General features: G+C 48.2%; 5 protein-coding genes; 1 reads left to right on the top strand and 4 right to left on the bottom strand.

The window, feature by feature from the left end:
* Nucleotides 1–4,299: 4,299 nt before the first annotated feature.
* Nucleotides 4,300–6,347, bottom strand: FFUJ_04903 (uncharacterized protein; the record flags this gene model as incomplete). XM_023571756.1 has 2 exons in its annotated part: nucleotides 4,300–6,218; nucleotides 6,275–6,347. The coding sequence occupies 2 exons, from the start codon at nucleotides 6,345–6,347 to the stop codon at nucleotides 4,300–4,302; spliced, it is 1,992 nt and encodes a 663-aa protein (XP_023426006.1).
* Nucleotides 6,348–7,795: 1,448 nt separating this feature from the next.
* FFUJ_04904 (uncharacterized protein) lies at nucleotides 7,796–8,755 on the top strand (the record flags this gene model as incomplete). XM_023571755.1 has 3 exons in its annotated part: nucleotides 7,796–7,840; nucleotides 7,896–8,601; nucleotides 8,649–8,755. The coding sequence occupies 3 exons, from the start codon at nucleotides 7,796–7,798 to the stop codon at nucleotides 8,753–8,755; spliced, it is 858 nt and encodes a 285-aa protein (XP_023426005.1).
* A 242-nt stretch (nucleotides 8,756–8,997) lies between these two features.
* Nucleotides 8,998–10,574, bottom strand: FFUJ_04905 (related to G protein coupled receptor like protein; the record flags this gene model as incomplete). XM_023571754.1 has 4 exons in its annotated part: nucleotides 8,998–9,702; nucleotides 9,753–9,953; nucleotides 10,011–10,212; nucleotides 10,279–10,574. 4 exons carry the CDS (start codon nucleotides 10,572–10,574, stop codon nucleotides 8,998–9,000), a joined length of 1,404 nt encoding a protein of 467 aa, XP_023426004.1.
* Nucleotides 10,575–12,659: 2,085 nt separating this feature from the next.
* Nucleotides 12,660–14,311, bottom strand: FFUJ_04906 (related to allantoate permease; the record flags this gene model as incomplete). XM_023571753.1 has 4 exons in its annotated part: nucleotides 12,660–13,791; nucleotides 13,843–14,048; nucleotides 14,099–14,143; nucleotides 14,195–14,311. 4 exons carry the CDS (start codon nucleotides 14,309–14,311, stop codon nucleotides 12,660–12,662), a joined length of 1,500 nt encoding a protein of 499 aa, XP_023426003.1.
* A 4,510-nt stretch (nucleotides 14,312–18,821) lies between these two features.
* FFUJ_04907 (related to metalloproteinase) lies at nucleotides 18,822–21,035 on the bottom strand (the record flags this gene model as incomplete). XM_023571750.1 has 3 exons in its annotated part: nucleotides 18,822–19,098; nucleotides 19,150–20,255; nucleotides 20,304–21,035. The coding sequence occupies 3 exons, from the start codon at nucleotides 21,033–21,035 to the stop codon at nucleotides 18,822–18,824; spliced, it is 2,115 nt and encodes a 704-aa protein (XP_023426002.1).
* Between the last annotated feature and the right edge of the window lie 253 nt (nucleotides 21,036–21,288).

Below are 21,288 nucleotides of genomic sequence, written 5' to 3'. Positions count from 1 at the left end.
ACCTTTGCGACACGGCAAGGCTGAGCTGCTGTTTGTCCTTCCGAAGCATTTTTCAGGTCGAACCAGTCGGAACTGCAGGCACCTTAGTATGACAGAGCCGCGCACCGGGGTGGAATGTTGAAATGATGTAACACTGAACATGCTTCAGTAAAAAAAACGATAAGCATGAGCACAAAGAGACCAAAGCCTGCTCACCGAAGACTTCAGATGGTGAAACCAAGCGTCTGACCATGGCCGCAGTCTGTTGTCACAAGCAAAGTATCGATATTCAAGGATGTTTCAAAGAAAGAATACAGTCAAACACTGGGTTTCTGTGCAACCGAACGACCAAGACCTCGTCCAAAGGCAGTGTTTTTCAACGTCCTGTGCCAGATTCAACCTAGGGAGCTTCACGAGAAGACGTATTGGGTGAGCATCGTATCCATGACTGTCCTACGAAGAGACGAAACAGAGATAAAAGAGACAAAAGGGAAAATTTGTCAGATAACCACAAAACCCTCCATGTCCCTCCTCATGGAAGGGTTGCAGTGCCACACGGGGATCTGCTGGCGGGATCCTTGCATGCTGATCGACAGCCATTACAACTCGCATCGAAAATGACCAGGAGGCTGTTTTTTAATATCCCCAACGAGGATAATTGAACTTCTCGAAACTTCTTAACGGCAAAATGGATCCTGAAATTACGGTGACGGCCAGCTGGTTCGAATGATCTCGCCATAATCAAGCCAGCACCGGCTGAACAAATAAGCTTCAGATTGGAACTATTTCATACATGCCAAAACTGCCTGTTCAATGTCGATGATATGAGTCCTCATTTGCATATACGGGATGCTGCTCACTGAATGGACTGATGAGGATAATCACCGATATCCTTAATGTTGCCGCAATGGGAACATCTACCACGTGGAAATAAGGCCGAAGTCTATCGGGCACGCCTACACACATTGGATTCAGGTACTGAGAGCCGCCACCAGGAAGCCAAGGATCGATCCCGCGTTAGGGGGAGCTGGTGGAATCGAGGGTGTCATGGCTGACAGTTTACAACATCACGACAACATCCAAAGAAACATACGGGCTAGGAGAAGATGAACAAAGTTTCATCAGTCTTACTCCCACAACCCATAAGCTCCGTTCTCAAAAATCAGCATAAGTGGGGATTAAACATCCAGTCACGTCGAAATGCCGGCCGCCGGCTTACACGGCCTTCCTGATACATTGGCACGGATTGCCTACATTACAGTGACGGAGCAAATACCCTCCGCGCTACAACGGATGAGGCTTACGCGGGAACGGGCCGGTCTGACGCAACATGCGGGTTTTCTCTTCCAAGCCTTGGAAGTGTTTCCGAGTGGTATAAACACGCCGACGGGAGACTAGTCAGGTTGGAATAAGAACAAGTCGGGCACAACCTGGGGCTGTGACCAGTCGGAGATATGCTTACTTCTATGAACCGCTACGACTGATACGAAAGCGGCAGGAACAAGGTCTAAGCCGCGAGGCCAGATCACGGCTTACTCGCTCAGCCCTATGAACTGATCAATCAGCGCTAACGGCATCGATGTCATTGCTGACATGAGGCCTTGCTCATTCCACAGTTACTCGGCCAGACAGGCAACGACTCTAGGTATCGAAAAGGAACACAACTTCTGAACGGAGTTGTTTCTCGACCCGTCAGAGGTTTTCCTTTGGAGAATGATAATCTGCAAGGACAATCATTGTGGACGCCACATTCAGCTCCTTTCATGATGATCGTTGGCTAGGTCTGAGCATGTTTATCAAACGGACTTTGGGCCTCGGTATCGCGCTCTCGCGCTTTCTTCCAAGTCCGAAGGTTGTTTGACGCATATCAGCTGATGTGGCGTGTATCCCGGTTGCGTTTGAAGACGTTTTATTGCCAAATAATATCTAGGCGGTGATAAGCATTTTGCCTTCTGCCCTATAGAATTACATGCCACTCAATCCTCACACATATTATTTCTTATCTTGGAAAATCTGACTGAAAAGCCACACCCTGTTTGATGGGTTCTTTTGTTTTTTATGTCAGATTAGTCAAGAACGGAAAGTATGATGAGTGACATGCTCTACATTGAGAGAAGCATGAAGCCCAACATTCAGCAATAATTTTGGTGGTCAGTCATCTACGAAGCAATCAGTGGATATAGACTTGTTACTGATGTTCTATACTTTCAAATTCTCAATGTTGCCTAACGGCTCTTATTGGTATTGTTTGCTTTCTATTGCCCGAATGAGATTGATGCCAAACATAGTCGCCATCGTTGGCAGCAACCTTGGAACCAATACGGATTTAGTCACCTGGAGAGAAAGCAACAAGCGTAAATCGGCCCTAACTCAACCTTATGTCCGCGAACTAATCGCAGATATAAAAAAAAATATCAGCCCCAAAACCTCAAGGTTAGTCTGACAATACCAACAGTGAGCGTCGAGCTATATGCTATCGATAACAGATTACAACCCACCATCTCTTTTAACGAATCGGACGACTACCACTCACCATCCATTTCATAAGTCTCGAACTCATCTCTGCATAGATAATGCAATGTTTGCTGTCAACAGTTGCTTCATGAACCCCATGTCTATCTCCCCAAACAATGTCACACAAGATTGCGCGCGACACAGCAAACTTGTTCTCGCCGATCCCGATTCTCTGTACAACTCAACCCAGAGCCCTCCCGTCTTTCAAGCATTGCTGACCATCATATCAGTAATCCTAAGCGGTAAAGGAGGAGACCCGACCTTCCGTATTGATGAGATGTGCCCCCACGAGGATATTGAGTGGCAGGGAGACTGACGTGCATATCATTGACGGGATACTACGTTGTGATGTCACGACACAACTGCAAGAGTTGGCAGGGAGATACTAAGTGATGCATGTCTCTCTGGTTATATGGATGTTGTGGAGTGTGTTCATGTAGTATCACCAAGGAAGTTGTTGTATTGATAGGTCAACGATAATCGGACATAGAAGATCCCCCGATTTCATGTCTAGAGCACCTTGAGCTGTTCTCAGTAAGTGAGATAAACATGCAGATTCAGTTGACTGCTACAAGCTAACAATATGCAGAATGAACCACAGAGTTGAGTGGCATGCGAACTTTGCTGCAAATATCTCTACCATGGCAGTGGAAGCTATCCCAGTCATGACAGTCCCTGAGCACAACAGACTGCAAAGCGGTGATCTCTGCAACCTGTGTATCTTTCCGTATGTCTGGAAGTCTTATCCTGGCAATGATCGTAACTCTTCTCCCCGGTCTCCCAAAACTGTCAAAGCCCCGTTCGGGGAGGTAACAATGAGGCGTTGTTTAAGTTACGCACTGAGACATACAGACGGCATTATATCGGCATATGTTGCAGCTCCGATATGATACGGATATCGTATATCGAATTGTATCTCCACCGAAACATCAAGAACTCCGCCAGTCTATTGTCCCGTTTGTTTTGTTGGCGTTTACCCCTGAATAGGCAACTTCTGTGCTCTCTATTCTTGACCCGGAGGCAAACTGCATTCTTTGTACAAGAACCTGTCTTTGTACTCCTTTATCGGAGATTATATGACACAACATATCTCTCTCTCCCAATTCAGGGTCCACGCAGCATAACGCCACATAACCAAAAACCCTGTCTGTTCCTCCGCCATCACCTGCCTTTATAGTGTCTCACAGCTTAGCGGCGATCTCGAGAAACTCGCTCTTCTCCTGCAATCGGTGGGTAGTCGATGGGGACTCTATTTTCTATCTGCCCAAGGTGTCGAGTTACACAATCTGCTTTGGGAGAGGATAACCCCATACCCTGGATGAATGACACTTTGATAAAATGATGTGCTTATCACTGCAGATGTTTCATATGTCAGATCGACGATCATACGCTTGTTTCCTGGTAACATGTCTCGGTACAGTTGGTATGGTAATTGATTATACTGAGGAACAACGTTGATCACATGGCTCCTGTAATGCCTATACTCAACCCAGCTGGGAGCCAAACGCATGTATATTGCCTGACAAACTCAAAAGTAATTATGGAAGGTCCAATTCTTAAGGAAAGGCTTTGAACTATTCGTAACACAAGATCAAACAAACTCGGAGTATGACTCCACGGTGTGCTTGTCTCATACCAGCCACACTTAAGTCCTTTGAAACCCCTTCATCATGATGCCGGACTTTCAAAGAATAAGAAAGCATTATTAGGCCACCCCCTACTTCACAGTTACATCTTATAAAGACCACTCATGTATCAGAAATGGACTCTCTCATATGCCGTCAGGTTTGGGCCTAGTCAAGTAATCTAGGCGCCGGTGGAGGTAGCTGGGTCAACAGTAGTAGTTGCAGTCGTAGTACCCGCGGGGCTAGCTGATGAAGTCGTAGGAGTGTCATCGACAGGGGCGCCATCGACAGCCGATGAAGTGGTAGCTGTTTCAGTCGCAGAATCAGTAGGATCTGCAGAAGGCTCTGCAGAAGTGATGGCAGCAGACGAAGGATCTGCTGACGAAGTTGAGTCTTCGGCAACAGGGGCTGTTGTAGCAATTGTAGTGACGCTAGTTGTGACAGTTCCAGTAGCGGCGGCAGAAGTGGAATCAGAAGAGACCAGTGCTGGGGATGACGTAGGGCCTGAAGCAATAGGATCGCTAGTAGTGCCCACAGGTGCTGCTACTGTGGTCGTGGTAGTGGCAGCCCCTGAAGCGGCTCCAGTAGCTGCGGATGTAGTGTCAGAGGAAGCCGCTGCGGGAGAAGAAGTAGCCGCTGAAGCAACAGGTGAGCTAGCGGCACTCGTAGTATCCGTTGTAGCTACTACTACGGTTGTAGTAGTTGCGGCTCCAGAAGCACTGGCTGGGTCGGAAGAAGCAGGGGCTGGTGAAGCGGCGGGAGAAGACGAAGGAGTCACGCTGGCGCTTGTGGATGCGGGATCAACAGTGGATGTCACAGTGGCAGTAACAACTACTGTAGATGTTGAGTCAACAGTGTCAGTCACTACAGAAGTCGCATCGATAGTCTGAGTCTCAGTGCTGGTCTCTGTAGATGTCACATCAGTGGGAGTTTCGGTAGCTGTTACAAAGACAGTTTGTGTTGTTGTCACAGTGGCCGTGCTTGTGTCAGTAGCATTGACAGTTGCAGTGGTGAAAACAGTGTCGGTCTGGAAAGCCGTAGCCGTCGTGTTGACTGTGGCAGTACTGTTGACAGTTGAGGTCACCGTATCAGTCTGGAAGGCTGTAGCTGTGGTGTTGACTGTTGCGGTAGTGTTGACCGTTGCAGTGGTGAAGGCTGTATCGGTCTCGAAAGCAGTGGCTGTAGTATTGACAGTCGAAGTCACTGTATCGGTCTCGAAAGCAGTAGCAGTAGTATTAACAGTCGAAGTCACTGTGTCAGTCTGGAAGGCGGTGGCAGTAGTGTTGACAGTTGAAGTGACAAAGTCTGTTGCAGTAGTATTTACTGTAGCAGTCGTGAAAGTTGTGTCAGTCTCGAATGAAGTTGCTGTAATGTTGACAGTTGAAGTAACAAAGTCTGTCGCAGTGGTGTTGAATGTTGCTGTCGTGAAAGCTGTATCAGTCTCGAAAGTAGTGGCTGTAGTGTTGACAGTGGCAGTGACGAAATCCGTGGCTGTGGTGTTTACAGTTGCCGTAGTATCAACGGTTGAAGTAACGAAAGCTGTGTTGGTCTCAACTGTTGTAGCAGTGACGTTGACAGTTGAGGTAGTGTTCACCGTAGCAGTGGTGAGAACCGTATCAGTCTCAAAGGCTGTCTCTGTAGCATTGACAGTAGAAGTCTGAGTGACAGTAGTCGAGTTTGTGACAAAGACAACAGTTGTGGCAGTAGTCGCTTCAGTGGTGAAGTCAGTCTCTGTGGAGGTGAATAGCACAGTTGAATTAACTATAGCAGTCTCGGTGCTGGTGACCTCCTCTGTCTCTGTAATGGTAAAGACAGCAGTGGAGTTGACAGTTGCAGTTGTGGTGGCAACGTCCACATCAGTCTCTGTAGACGTGAAGACGACCGTTGAGTTGACAGTAGTAAACTCAGTCTCTGTGGCGTTGACAGTTGCGGTACTGGTCGTAGCAACAAGATCCACCTCTGTAGAGGTCACCACAGCCGTTGAGTTAACGGTATTGGTCTCAAACACGGACTCTGTCATTGTAACAGTGTCCGTCGCCGCATCAGTGATATTCTGCGTCGCGGTGGTAGTAACATCTATTGTTGCGGTTGAGACGCTTGCTAAGGCGTTCTGTAAGTAGATGCTCTGTATCGTCCATGGCTCTTTTGCTACTTACCCGGTGGGCAGGGGACTGCAAGGGCAGACTCGGCTGCCAGAAGGCCGAGGCCCACCAGAATGTTGAAACGCATTGCTTCGAAAGAGCTGTGCCGTGTTGTAGAGCTTCAAAGGAGGTTGATAGAGAAGCAATGATCTCTCAGGGTCAATGAGATTTTATAGAAACATGGTCGCTTGATCCTGCGAATGGGACGCCTTTGTCCGATTGTGTTGTGAGTTGAGAGCCATGGCGTCTACCTTCCCTCAATAATCGGACCATGTAGAAAAGTTATTGCCCTATCATTTTGAATCCCAGATCTTTTCCCGCCAATTCTTGGCCTTGAATGTGTGTTTGTTATTGAAAAGATGTTTATGGCGTTCGCGTATTGGGTTGATTTGGCCGAGGACATATTCGATACGGGAAAGAGGCTGATAATACGATTTTTTGAATAGCAAAGTCGATTGCGTCTTATGTTGAGGCAGAACCTGGAGGAAGGCTCCGTGCGGAGATGTTGAGCATTTGAGGCTCTTGAGGATATGTCTGGATGAGATTGGAGACTATAAGAATAATATGTGTCATGCTGCTTCTCAATCTGGAATATGTATGGAGATTCTGTACTCTAGAGTCTTCCTTCCTACGAGGTTTGGAGGTTAAGCGGATTAAAGTGGGACGGCTTCCGGCGTTTACAAACTGAGTCCCCGTTAAGCCCCACCCCGCTCCGGGTCCCGGCTCCGACATTCACAAGTACCACCAACTTACCTTGATAGTGCTTCACAACCCAAACAGTCTTATATAAGCATAACTATTTCTTTAATAGGGAATTGATTGGGTGCTCTCTCGCATAAAATACATCGCTTATAGCTATTATACTTTTATGTGGCGTCAGACGTTCAACCCCCGGAAAGCCAACAGCCGCGCGGTAAATTTCAACACACTCAATGGCCACCTGCCGTTCTGTTCTGTTGGGGGAAGATCAAACTACGGGTATAGAGAGAGCCAATCAAGTGGCCAACAACTTGTATAGAGTTCGTAGCCTCCAGATATATTCGAAGGAGTCAATGTCAAGACTATCGAGTGGGGATTCACCTATACCCGTCACTCTTTGAAGCATCATTGGCGGTGAGGATAGAATCTATCCGCGTTATCTGTTGAATAGTAGGAGGATTCTCGATTGGGACAAGATTCAATAATGCTATCTATCAACTTACTTATCAGATGCAAAGATAGTTATTTCGTCATTCGGACTTGCGGATGCTGACTAAATTAGCCTGCCCCTCCCCCGCGTTTTAGGACATTTAATGAAGCTGTCACCTCATCTTGAGGCTACAAAGCTTCACTCACTCAACATAATATAGCATAACCTAACACAGCCAAAAACTCAGTCTCCTTCTATCAGCGCCCAAATCTTCTTTCCACTGGCTTTGAAATACGCCCGTTATTTCTATTTACCCTTCTATTATTGGGTTTTCTGTTGTTTGTGGATAATATACCCGCTGTCCATCGTATCGCCACCTGATGAAGCTCAGAGAACCATAGCCTATGATGATGACGACTCACGATAGCTTCATCGATATCCTACCAAACGAAGTGAGCTCTCGCCAGAAAAAAAATGAGCCATTTTAGGGAATTGACTTTCTTTTAGACTCTCATCTCGATCTTGGCCCCCTTCTCAACTCAAGATTTACTCTCTTTCGCCCCGACTAACCGCCGCATCTGCTCTCTTGTCACTCGTCTCCTTCACCAACGCCTGCTTCAAGCTGCGCCCCTTCCAGACAATAAGCTTATTTTAGAGTGTTACCACCCAAGCGATCAGCTTTACACACCTTATTTGGCATGCCGCTACCAAGGTATCGTGGGGCAAGACGGCCAGCCCATCAGCCAAGATATGCCCGAGCTGTCTGATCTACGAGCTTTGTATGCCTCTTATATGCCCGTATTCGCCCCCGAGAACAGAAGTATCAAGAGGAGCCGAAGACGTCCCACGGAGGCGCAGCCCTCTGATGATGTTGAAGATGATACCGCCACTCAAGATGTGAACCTTGATGATGGGGAAATGTTCTCTCAGCTTTGTGCTGTTACGAACCTTGTCAAGGAGGGTCCAAGGAGCGGACTATTCATAAGCCATGTTAACATTGTCGACGGGGTCATCCGCGTCTTCCGAAAGTGGCTCGCCAAGATGGCGAGCAGACAGGATAAGTCTCAGTCTGACTCTGAGAATATCATCTGGATTGATACGCACAACAACGTTGGGATACGATTCAGCGTTGCACCGGCAGCATCTGAAACAATGCCGCTCATCTCAGGTCCAGATGATGATCCACCAGTTCACTACAAGCTTGTATATGAAGGTATGATTCTAGTTCATGATTGCACGATCTGTGCTGATTGGTGATAGAATTGCTCGTAAGAGCTAGTAGTCTTCTCTTGGCTGTGGAGAAATCTGCGGTGCAGGAAATTGGAAGCTCTGGAAAGACTCTTGTGATTCACGGCGCTGCCATGTAACTGAGTCGACTGTACTGAAATAGTTACTTGCCAATGATTGTTTATCTTTGAGAGTTTAAGGATATTCCTTAATTTAGAAACGTTCCATGGCGGTCGTCACTCATAGATGCCCAGTTATCGTCAAGTCTAGTATTCTAGTCTAGATTGCGATATACATCGCCACTCATCACAAGCCATAAAATCTTATCAGCGTACATATAGGCCAGACATAAGAAAAGGATTCCTTCTAAAAACATCCCCCCTCAGAGACTCGCCGATCTCTTGCCCGGCGCCTCTCCCATTCTTCGCAGCTCAACGTCGCTACCGGAGTCTGTGTCGTCCAGGAAACTCTCGCCGCTTCTTCCAACATGCTCATCATGCTCCACCCGTGTTTCGATCATCTCTCTATCCTGGGCCTGGGGGTAGCGTAGGTTTCTGTACCACTCTCGAAGGGGTTTCCCACTCGTCACAAAGAAAATCACCGCGTTCCAGAGTCCTTGGAGGGGAAGGACGGCGGCCGTGGCGACATGGTACTCGTAGGGAGACGTACCGACGAGCCAGCTGTGGATGCGGTTCAGACTGCTCGGGATCCAAGTCACCAGCACACTAAGGGCGAAAAGGAAGCTCGTACGTAAGTAAGCCCGCTTGATGGGATCGTCGATGACGAATTTGTTGACGGTTCGGTTTGTCGCCGATGTTATGCGGCGGAGAGGGGACATGCTAGTTCGCTCTCTACTGTCGATACCAGGGGATATAGAGGTCGAGAAGTAGTGACTGTGAGATCCCTGCGCGACGTGTGGGTTCTCGTCAAAGGAGACTTGGGGTGACGATGGACCAGCAGTGTAAGCGGGCTTGGGTTCACTAGGGAGATGGTTCGCTGAGGGTGTTGAGTGAACGACCTGGACTTCAGTGACGATAGTGCCGTAGAAACAGTCTTGAGGAACTGACAGGAACTCGACTTGACGTTGCTGTCAAGTGTTAGCTTATCATGTTTGTTATACATGTCAGGCAGACTTACAGCTTGGGGCTGGGGTGGCTCAAAAGGAGCTGGCTCTCGACTCCTTGAGGCAGTCAAACTCTTGAGTTGGTTCCGAGTATGAAAGACATGGTAGCCAACCAGGAAGTAGAAGAGGATCGAACCAGCGATACAAACCCAGACGAGCATATAGTAAGTGTATATACGAATTCCTTCCCAGTCCTGGTTGACCCAGCACCAGATCTGTCATCGAGTCAACAACAATGCCCCCTTTGTCTTAATAACCAGGGGCGGACTTACAGTGGCCTCACCAAACACAAGGCCGCGGTTCGGGTTTCTAACCAGAAGCAACGCCATGGCAATAGCAAAAGGGCCACCGTAACAAATAAGACAATATATCCACCACCACCTGCGGAATGAGTCGGGTTTGGCGCGGAAGAAGAAGACGAGGAAGACATTGAATGCCATGGCCAGAGACCACCAGGGATCAGACTGCATGAACCTACATGAGGTCAGTGATAACAGAAGGACAATGAGAATGAGAATGAGATAATGAGAGGCAACTCACATATGAAACATGAAACTCTGTGCCTGACAAAGAGGCGAAGCGACGCCTAGTTCCAAACCATCCAAGGCGATGATACTCGCAACACTCGCACCGACATTCGCGACGCTCGCAAACACGATGAAGGTGTTTTGAACATTTCGAACTTTGGGCACAAGCGCATACGCGACGAAGATACAGAGGACAGCGACCAAGCTGATGGAGCCTCCTATGCGCTCAAACAGCACCAGCGTTGTCCTCTGAGTCGGCTCGAGTTCTATAGACTGCATGCCTCTCCCCACGACGAACTTGTGACTCATTCTTTTCTAGGTGGTGTTTTCTCGTTTCCCGAGTCCCCTGGTAAGGGAGTGGGGGGGAGCGAGTGCAAGAAGCAAAAGAAAATGATTGGTATGAAGCAAACGAAGGTGAAGAATGAGGATGGAGAGAATAAAAGAGAGCGAGAAGGAGAAGAAGAGGAGTGAAGTGAGGTGAGGCGAGGGAGTGTCAAGTGATGCCCTTTTTTCTTTTTTTTTGCGTAACTTGTTGTTCAACTGTACAAGACGAGAAGAGAAATGAGCGATAGCACAAGAGAGTGACTGAGAGAGAGCGAGAGAGGTAAAAGAGAAGAGAAGAGAAGAGAAGAGGGATAACAATGGTTTGAGTGAGTCGTCCAAGGAGGGCCAAGGTCGAAACGTCGTGTTACATTAACGCGATGCAAGCACCCGCTTCTGCCGTTGCCGTTAGACGAGGGATCTTTTGCCTCTTATGTTTTTGGACTGTGAGAGGATGATTTTGATTTCTCGGCAAGCGAACACTTCTTGTGGTCTCGGCAGAGAGAGATGAAGAAGGATATGCAGACTGCTTGCTAGAATTGTGTTAGTCACAATCTATCTCTTGGCTCTGCAACTTGCCTTTTCTCATCTGCCAATCCCCTCGAGTTGTCGCCCTGCAGGAGAAAGAAATATCAGAGAGTGTGTGAATTTGTGTTGTCTCTTCTGAATTTCCACCAACACTTGAATTATAATGTTGGCTGATGTAGGCTTTGCAGTGTCAGTGTCACTGACACTGATGGCCAAAGCACCCTCTCTATCTCTATCTCTATCTCTATCTCTCTCTCTAAAGACGACACAACACAACTCGAGGTATCCTGTCTCTTAAGAATCGAATTACCACCAACTGTTAATCACTGTCAGTCACTGTCACTGTCACGCTCACCCTCGGCCAACGCCAACTCTATACTATCCACCAACACCCATTCCCCCAGATTCTCATCCCCAGATTTGTCCCATCTCCCGTCGATAGTCTCAGGTTTCAACCAAAACGGCCAGTCCATACCAAAAGCGGTGACTTGGTAGGCTAATACTCGACTCTTTCTATGCACTGTTGGTCCTCTCTACGATCCAAACACACAAACAAAGGCGCCCCTCGAACGAGCCTCGACGTTGCATCTTCCACCCCGCGATCTAAGGCTTGACCTTGGCATCGCCTATGCGTTTTGTTAGTCTCGATTTCCAAATACGGAGGTAGATGATGAGATGAGATGACATGGATGACATGGTCAGGACTCGGAGAGACCTAGCTTCTCCTGAACCCTAACTAAACTAAAGCCCATCCAAAACAAGACGGCGAGCCGAGCAGAGCTGACAATTTTTTAACCGAGCTTTAGTACGTTCCAATTGCGGTGAGAGACGGAAAAGAGAAACATGGCCTTCAATTTCAAGGCTAGAGCTGTAGCCTCCCGTGAGCTGAATCAGGGTGTGACATCACCAATACCTTTTCGCGGCGCAGACTCGAGCTCGATTAGCCCTTTACCCGCTGACGAGGCTTGGGTCTCTATCGTTTGGAGCTGGGCTAATTATGAAACGTGGCGGGTGCTGCTGCGACAAACAATAACCTTGATCCAATTGCTCTGCTTTCCTTGGCACATCCGATGTATGTCTAGGTAGGCAATCTCTATGTCTGCATGACATAGTTAGGCTAATCTATTTCAGGTGCAGGACCAACTTGGTATAGGTCAGCAGATCTAGCTGCGTATTTGCCCTTGTTGATCGTTTGTTTGTTTGCTTGCTTGCTTGCTTCTTTCTGTTCTCTGGCTGGCTGGATCTCAAATCAGGCTCTGGAATGCTATGCTCACCTACTCTTCTAGAACATGCAAAACTCATTCGATTGGCTATCTCAAAGACAAACCCACAGCACAGTTTCTCACCTGCAGCTCTCGCATGAGAGAATTATGCACACAGCCGTCAAAAATGCAGAGAAAAGAGACAAGTCAGCTAAGTTAATGAATCGATTGAGCTCAGCGCCGCTTGACAATCTAGCTAACGAAAGAGCTCAAAAACTATAGACCCTGTATAATACCATCCACGACTAACAATCCTTCTCTTTCTGACGTATCGTAAATATCATTACAGTGTGTAAAGGAAATCGGGTCGCTTATCTCCCATCTCATGGATCTCCGCCTCAGACTTGCCCTCCACTAGGTGATCCCGCTCACCAGCCAACCGCGCCTTATTCTCACGCGAGAGCAAGAAATACATCAGAAGACTTCCACAAAAGATACCACAAAACATGTACGCAAGGACAGTTCCATGTCCTGGGTAGAATCGTGGACCGTTGATGAAGACGTTGCTGCTCACAACACCGTTGAGGTTGCCCCATCCTATGACAAACCCGAGAGTGATGCCTCGCTTGTAAACACCCTCAACATTGTTGGCGACCCAACTGATCGTGATTGGAATGACAGGGTAGATGCCCAGGGCACCCAGGAAGCAACCAGTGTACTGAACAGCAGGGTTCGTAGAGGCGATAAGCATGATGAAGCCTGCCATACCGACAGGGGCAGCGCACAGGTTGAAGATGCCTCGCTTGTTGAGTCTGTCGGAATATATACCAACGCAAATAGTAACAACTGCGGCCAAAGCGTAGGGTGGTACGCTGAGAAGCTGGTTCTTGACAACGGCCTTCTTGTCGGTGAAGGCCATGTTCTGGATGATGGTAGGCAGGAAAACGCTGAAAGAGTACAGGGGCATCAGGGGTCCCATGTAGATGAGCATGCCGCAGTAGGTCTTCCAGTCGGTGATAGACTGCCAGAAGTACTTCATCTTGAATTGTTCATCCTGGGCAGAAGATTGCTTGTCGGCAGTGAGTCGATAGATGACGCGAGCTCGTTCCTCTTCGGTGATAAACTTGGCATCGGTGGGGAAATCATGGACCATCCAGAACGAGATGATACCAACAACGATGGTCATAAGACCTTCGAGGATGAAAATCCATGCCCAGCCGGCAATACCGGAGACACCATCCATCTTCTGGATAGCAGCAGCCAAGAGACCACCGAAAGAACCGGCAAGAGCTGCAGCTGAGAAGAACCATGCGGCACGAGCACCGAATTCGGATCGCTTATACCAGCAGGAAAGGTAGTAGTTAATTCCGGGGAAGAGGCCGGCTTCTGTGACGCCGAGGAACCATCGAGCAGCCATGAGGCCGTCCCAGGTCTTTACGAAGCCCATTCCCAGCATTGAGGCACCCCAGAGGACCCTGAACACTAATTAGTTCTGTGCTAGTGGTTTGCCGAAGATTTAAACTCACATGATGGCAGGAATGAAGATGGATGGCTTGGACCACTTGAGCAGGACATTGGCAAGAGGCTCAAAGACGGCGTATGAGATGTAGAAAATGGTCAAAGTCAGGTTGAAATGGTGAGTGTCCATATGCACATCATCCAGTAAACCGGCAATCTTTGCATTTCCGATATTGGTTCGGTCGAGGAAGCAGATGAGGTAAAGGAGGCAAAGCTGGATTGTGGTTAGTAGGTTACATGGTATATAGTGCAGAGTTGTCATACCCAAGGAACGAGTCTCATATCAATCTTTCGAAGCAACTTCTTCTCCTGAAACCTTGTTAGTGCAGATCATCAAAATTCTGTTTCAATGCCACTTACAGCTTCTCTCGCCTCTTCCTCGGTAAGTCCAGCATAAGGGTCATTAACACCAGCAAGATCAACCTCCGAGGTTGAGGCCTTCTCCTCCAAAGTTTCCTTTCGGTCGTAGTCACTCATGATGAAGGAATCCAAAACAACCAAAGAACTTGTAGACAAGGGTCTAAGGTAAGGTGATCTATCGTAGGATCACACGAGAAGGTGATGGGTAGAAGTAGGGCCGGCTTCTAAAAAACGTGGTGGGAAGGAACTGACGGAGGACAGAGGATGCAGAGAAGCAACCAGCCGAGACAGAAGGGGAGGAAGGAACCTAAGAATGGAGGCTCAAAAGAGGAGGAAGGTGGTATCTGAGCAACAGAACCTCGTCAATATGAGAGACAGACAGAAGGAGCTGTAGGGCCAAATCAAGTCAAGTATGGAAGGTAATGCCCGAACCCCAGACGCGGGAGTGACGGTGCAGGTGCAACAAGGGGGAAGGAAGGAAACCCTCTTATTTGCGTAGTATCAACGAGGCGAGAAACGGGAGAACGAAACAAGCAAAAGAAGAAGCAAGTTTCCAATTCTGATCCTGTCTCTGCTTCTGTTCTCGTTGATAGTTGTAGATGCTTGTCTGGCAGGATATCTCTTTCGGGGAACCTGGGGAAAGTGGCCCTTTTAATAGTCAACTATTCTAACCTCCCTCAGGCTTGAGTGTAGGTACCTATATCCTAGGAAAGCCTCACTTCTCAACGTACTATTTAGACCCCTAACTCGGCGTGTGGAGAAGTTGGGCGCCCACGTTTCCCGTCTTGAGCCAACGATGGAGGGATGATAGTCTCGTTAGTGCGGAGAGAATGGAATTGGAGTAGTATGCAACCCTTGGATTCCCTTGTCTCCTCCGTTTGTCCGTCCGTCTACTGCAGCCGACTATACTAGCCGACGAACCACATGTCAGAATCCTTCTCGATGTATCTCTCCTCCACATTTACAGGGTATGAAAATCTCTGATGTCTCAGAAGGGGAGGGGGTGTAGAAAAATACTCGCCGCATGAGAATCTTGAGAATCTTGCCTTTCTTTCCTCTCTTGGCCCGGGGGGGGGGGGGGGGGGGGGGGGGGGCTTGGGGTACCTTTGCAGGGAATACAATCCTTGCACGCAAGCATCAACTTACATTGTCCTTGACTTGATATGACTTGACTTGAGTTAGTTGAAAATCATTATGGAGCCCGGCAGATGGGCCATGTAACGCCAAACGTCACGCTCTTTTTTGTCTTTTTCTTTCCTTGTGTTTCCGAGGGGCGGCCACGCGAGATGGCGCTCTGAGCGTGTTGGGCCATGTAACTCATGTGCGAGGTGTGAGCCGTGACGAAGGGAAAGGTGAGAGGTGAGAGAGGGATAGAGAGAGTCGGGTCAGACTAGCGAGCATGGCCACTAATTGGTTTACAGGGCAGTAGATCATCGGGGTTTTGGTGTATGTGCTTTCGTTAGTGTCAATCGCTAAAGGAATCTCCAATGCCAAGTTGAAGTTTATTTTCCCCAACTTTACATACGTTCTTAGTGATCAGCGCCGTGTCTTCCAAGGACTAACGTACTAAGATAGAATTGATCGGTGTACATGTACCATTATTTCGAAGTCTGCTGAAATCGAATCGTGCATGGTCTCTCATCTCATGTAATGTAATGTCATGTAAGGTCATGTTACTGTGTCTCCAGATGAAAGACCTTGTGTTCAGAGATGACGGGGGACGGGGCATGTCATGTCATCCCATTCTTGACACAAACGCAAACATGTCCCTAAAGAGATTCAGATTCAGATTCAGATTTAGATTTACATTCACGGATTCTAATTCTGGGGCTCACTGATGATCAACTAAACTGTTTGTTTTCACATCCTTATCCCTACATTGCTTATTATCTTGCATCGGATCCGCAGTTTGTCGGGAGGAAAGAAAACTCAGGACCTTGATACTAAATGACAAAAAGACTTGGGTAATCTAGCATAAGTTTAGTCTAGGTTTAGGATACCTTGTTCTGATTTTATTTTAGCACCCTACATCAAGGTCTGATATTTTCTTGCTCCCCGGGGACTACCTATGCATTAGGTCCAACTATCGGAAGCACGCCTTTCAAAACTAAGCCTGTATCCCCTCATCAGTCCCAGTTTTTCTCTACTACATTCGCTGCTCTAAACACAGCCAAGACTTTGTATCTCCATTCTCAACGGCACTTTGGGTTTCCCCTCTTCTCACGGACAACCCAATCAACACACTTCGATACAATCACTCCTTGATCCAAGATCTTCAGCCAGGAACAAGGAAGAGATCATGACTTCACTCTAGACCTGTATTCTCATACTGACAGCTAAGTAGTAAATCGTATGAAACACCTTTCGAGTAAGCCCCGACAAATCAGACACTCTCAATATTTTTCGTGACACAAACCGATCTTCAAAAGGCTATTCGTTCCCTCCTTCAGTCTCCCTCCCACGGTACAGCACGGTCCACTCCCGGTGTTTGCTCCGCACGCTACGGTCTTCCCGCCGGTCCCCGCCACGTTTTTGGGAGTAACATCGCCTGGAACATCAGCCCGCTAAAAGCATTTTGGAGATGGTTTAGCGCTAGGGAACCTGCATATGACGCTTCATTTCTGGAACGTGCCCTGAAGCGAGGAAGAGACTCTGTCCAGTCGTGCTCTTCTGATTCTTCAGCCACGCCGTTGATGCCGTTGTTACAGCATGTGAGAGCAGGCCAAGCAGGCAGAGACGGTGAATAGAAATTTCAGCTCGGATACGTACATGTTGAAATGAGGATGTGCAATGTGCAGTATAATAGTTGACTGGATATACATCTGTGGCTGCTTGGTAATGAGACAAGCAGAACACTATCTCTCACCAGTCAGGCAGTTCAAATATCTATCATATTTCCACTAATTCTAGGCAGCAATGAAATGCAATGCATCCTCAAGTATTAAGTAGCAAATGATAATTACTTTTATTTTGATATGATAACAACATCTCATCGTCTACAATGCCCTCAATATTACCCCATCTTCCCCGCAATCTTCAACTTAGACTACCTGTTCCCCCACTCAAGCCATCCATACCACCAAAACTTCAACCCATCTCCAGCTTCTCCGCAGATCCCATCAAACTCAAACTCAAACTCTCAAGATGCAATACAAACCGCGTCATTCTCGTCTGTTCCTCTCTGCCCTGTCTTCCAAATCCTCAACTCCCACTGGCTCTTCAATCTCTCCCCTTCAGGGATCTTTGGAGTGGTCTGATGGAAGGGAACCGGCGGCGCGGAGGCGAAAGCCCGTTCAACGCCGTAGCGCCCGGCTTAGTCCCCGGTCGTTGAACATTATGGATGCCTACTCCAACCAAATGAGTTGATGAAGCCATCGCGGCAGCCAGCCACGCGGAGGTCAAGCGCCGTTTTCTCACCTCCACACGGCTCCGGATACCCCCGTTGATGATATTTCCCCAGAATCGCTTCATGGGCAGACCAGGTACTCCCCAGTACCGACTATCTCAGTATGAATTCGGGGCGGGGATGCCTCCGCATGTGAATCTCACTTCCCCACGATTCTTGAAAACGTATTCCTTGTTGTTCGAGATTCTGGGGATGATGCCACAACGTAGTGAACTAGGCCATTCAAGGCCATTGTAAGCACTCAACTCAGGATACTATGAGTAGGTATCGTAGATGACTGAATCTAGACGACACCATCCAACTTACAAGGTGCCAGGCGAAAGGTGAGGAAGTTGCCCGAAATTCCGGTACCTTATCCTAGAAAACAGCCCATTATTTCGATACATTATTGACTGAATGTAACCACAATCCTTCCAGTCAGAATTTTCTTACCGACTCCTTGGCATTGGATCTCTCAACATCAGTCCTCGGCAAGCGTTTACCCTTGTCTTGTATTTCCAGCCAGCAATTTCGAGTCTATACTCATTAGTCTTGAATACCTCTACTTTCAGTCCGTGTTTACAGTTACTATAATGCTTTATTAGGTCACTCCCTGCACTTCCAATCAGCTCTTTCAAATCAATTAATTCTAACAAGTTAAGCTTAAATAAGCGCTCCTATCATACTCAGAAATCCTGACCGAAAGGGAGCCTACAGGCCACGGTGCACTCCAAGATTGTTTCCCAGTAACGGCTAATTGCATTCAACAAACGCAGCTGGGTTCTCATTTTACATTCTTACGAGGGTTGTATTTCTAGTTTCATATTATCAGTCCTCGACTTGGCGAAAACGCTGAGTTACACAACGCTATAACCGTACAACACCACTATCCATGCAGCCAACCTTGCAACTACAGCCTGTCCAGTAACGACATTAGAGTGTGGTCATTGCATAGCCAATCTCCAGGCACAGCACCAAGGTAACAAGATCTACGGCACGGGTGGCCGCAAGATACGAGATTATGTTCTCGTATATCACTGCATCCCCTGGAAACCAAGAACTTGGTACTATTCTCGTGCAACACTTCCACGTGGGTCATCGATAAACATTCCGAGCTGCGATACTTTCACGACATTGTTTCTTTTATCTGACCAATCGCTGATAGTTTATTCTCTTCTGTTTCGCTGACTTTGATATGATAAAACATTGTCTACGCGGCCTTTTTTTTTTCGTGGCTTTCTTCTACGCGGATGAAGAAAGTCCAAGCTCCTTATAGAAAGCTTCCGAACTAGGCTCTCGGCCCAGAAACTCCCTCAAGAATTCCAACTCTGGAATACTACCACCTCTCTCGAGAACGGTATGGCGATATCGGCGACCCTCCTTGCCGTCCATTGGGTTCTTGGCGAAGAACGAGTGGAACATATCGAGCGAGAACACTTCTGAGTAGAGATAGCCGTAGTAACCAGCATCGTACCCGCCAATGAAGTGGCCAATGCCGGCATGCCTGTTACCCCATTCACTACATGCAAGTTAGTTTAACAGTAAAAGGTCATCTCCAGTAGATACTTACAATCCTTCACCCAGATCCTCAGGGCCCTTGGTGCCAGAGATCTCATGCCTAAGAGTGTTCCAAACTCGGCCAGCATTGAGCTTCTTGACAGCCTCATGGGACTCGGGCGTGTGCACAGTCATGTCAAAGAGTCCAATAACAAGCTGTCCCAGTGCACCTATAGCGGAGTTGAGACGCTTGGTTGAGACAAGCTTCTCGATAAGCTCGTCGGGGATTTGCTCCTGGGTCTCCCAATGCTTGGAAAGCGATTTAAGCACGCTAGGTGTCCAACACCAGTTCTCCAGCATTTGAGAGGGAGCTTCAACGAAGTCGAGCACCGTAGAAGTTCCGTGGAAGTAGCTGTAGCGGGTGCGGCCAGCCAAGTCGTGAATACCATGGCCCAGCTCGTGGAACAGGGTCACAACTTCATGATGCTTGAGCAGAGAAGGTTTCTTGGGTGTAGGCTTACTGAAATTGCAGACAAGAGCAGTGACGGGGTAATGCTTCTTGCCATCCTCAGTGACATAACCAGGTTCGAGGTTGAAGTTGGCGTTGTGGCCATACTTGTTGTCACGGGGGTGAAGATCCAGGTACAGGTAACCGTTGAAGCTTGAGCCCGAGGCCTCATCGTCCCACACGCTGTAGATCAGAACATCCTCATGCCACACAATGTCTTCGGCCTTGCCAGTGGGGCTGAGTCTCGCTCGCTCATCAGGCTTGAGCTCGACAAACACGAAGCCGAAAATCTCCTCGAAAATCTTAAGCATGCCAGCAAATGTCGACTCAACAGGGAAGTACTGCGAGATGGCAGCTTCGTCAACACTATACTCCTTCTCCTTTTGTATTCTGGAGTAGAACGATGTGTCCCACATGTAGAAGCTGTCGTCAAATGAAAGGCCGCGCTCCTCGTAGTCCTTCTTCTTGTACTCCTTCAGTGCGTTGATCTCCTTCGCACCGCCTTCGGCCAGTCTGTTTCGAAGATCGTCCAGGAAAGTGCGAACAGCAGCAGGAGTCTTGGCCATCTTTTCTTCAATGCGCAGAGCGGCATGGTTGTCGTAACCGAGAAGGCGAGCGGCCTCATCCCGGAGGGTGATGATCTCTTGGAAGATGGGAACATTGACATTCGCCTGAAGGTTTAATTAGTTGAGATTTTGGAGTTTCGCTGCTCATCTTACCTTGTTGGATTCCGCGATTGTGTACTTGCGGCGCGTATCGGCGTCGATAGCATACTTGATGAGGGGGAAGTAATGGTTGTACTTGAAGGACAGCTTGACTTTGCCCTCATTCTCGCCAGTACCCTTCTCCAGGGAATCAATGTTGATGTCGTCAGAAGGAACTCCCTTGAGTTCCTCGGGGGTGAACCAGATGGCACCCTTCTCTTCGTTAAGGTTTTTCTGGGCCTTTATCTCAAGCTCGCTCAGACGCTTCTGGATCTCCTTGAAGCGGTCTCGCTTGGGGCCAGCGGGTAGTCGAAGACCGTTTCGAATGTATTTCTGCCGCTCCTTCTCAAGAACGTGCGCCTGCTCCTTAGTGAGATCCTGAGATTCTCGGTTGGCGTAGGCAGCGTCGACGGCATTGAAAACGTCCTCCCGCATGTTGCATTCAATGCCGAAGTCATTGAAGGCGCTCTCGGCCTCAGTAGAGGCATCGCGAAGCTCCTTGTTGGTGGAAACATGGTGATAGAAGGTCAAGATGCGTCTCTGCGTAGCAGCCAAGTTCTCGTCAATGAGGATGGGCTCAAGCACATTGGCAAAAGAGGCCTTGTCGGCAGTGACATTCGCAGTTACAGAGTCCAATACGTTCTTCGTAGCATCGCAAAGCTTCTTGGTATCGGCAGCGATCGAATCGGGGGTAGCGGTGAACAGAGGCGGTGCCTGAGGAGGGTTACGATACTTGTCGGGAGCCATTGTGCTAGTAACAAGCTGCCTTCGTGATAGAATAGTTCGTGGGGCTTGGAATCTGAAGTGATTCACTAAAGAGCCGAGACGAGAGAAGGCTCGTGAGGAAGCCAGAGTGACGGCGACGAGAAGGATGAAGAGAGAGAGGAGGAGTAGGAGGAGGAGGGGTCTGCGGGAAGCACGCTTATCCAGCTTGGATATAAATTGGATGGACGGGCTCGGGATGTTTCTTGGGATGTTAGCCGATTGGCTTGATGATGGA

The sequence above is a fragment of the Fusarium fujikuroi genome, chromosome FFUJ_chr02, assembly GCF_900079805.1.
Source record: "Fusarium fujikuroi IMI 58289 draft genome, chromosome FFUJ_chr02".
Taxonomy (NCBI): domain Eukaryota; kingdom Fungi; phylum Ascomycota; class Sordariomycetes; order Hypocreales; family Nectriaceae; genus Fusarium; species Fusarium fujikuroi.
This window is presented reverse-complemented; position numbering and strand designations above follow the sequence as displayed.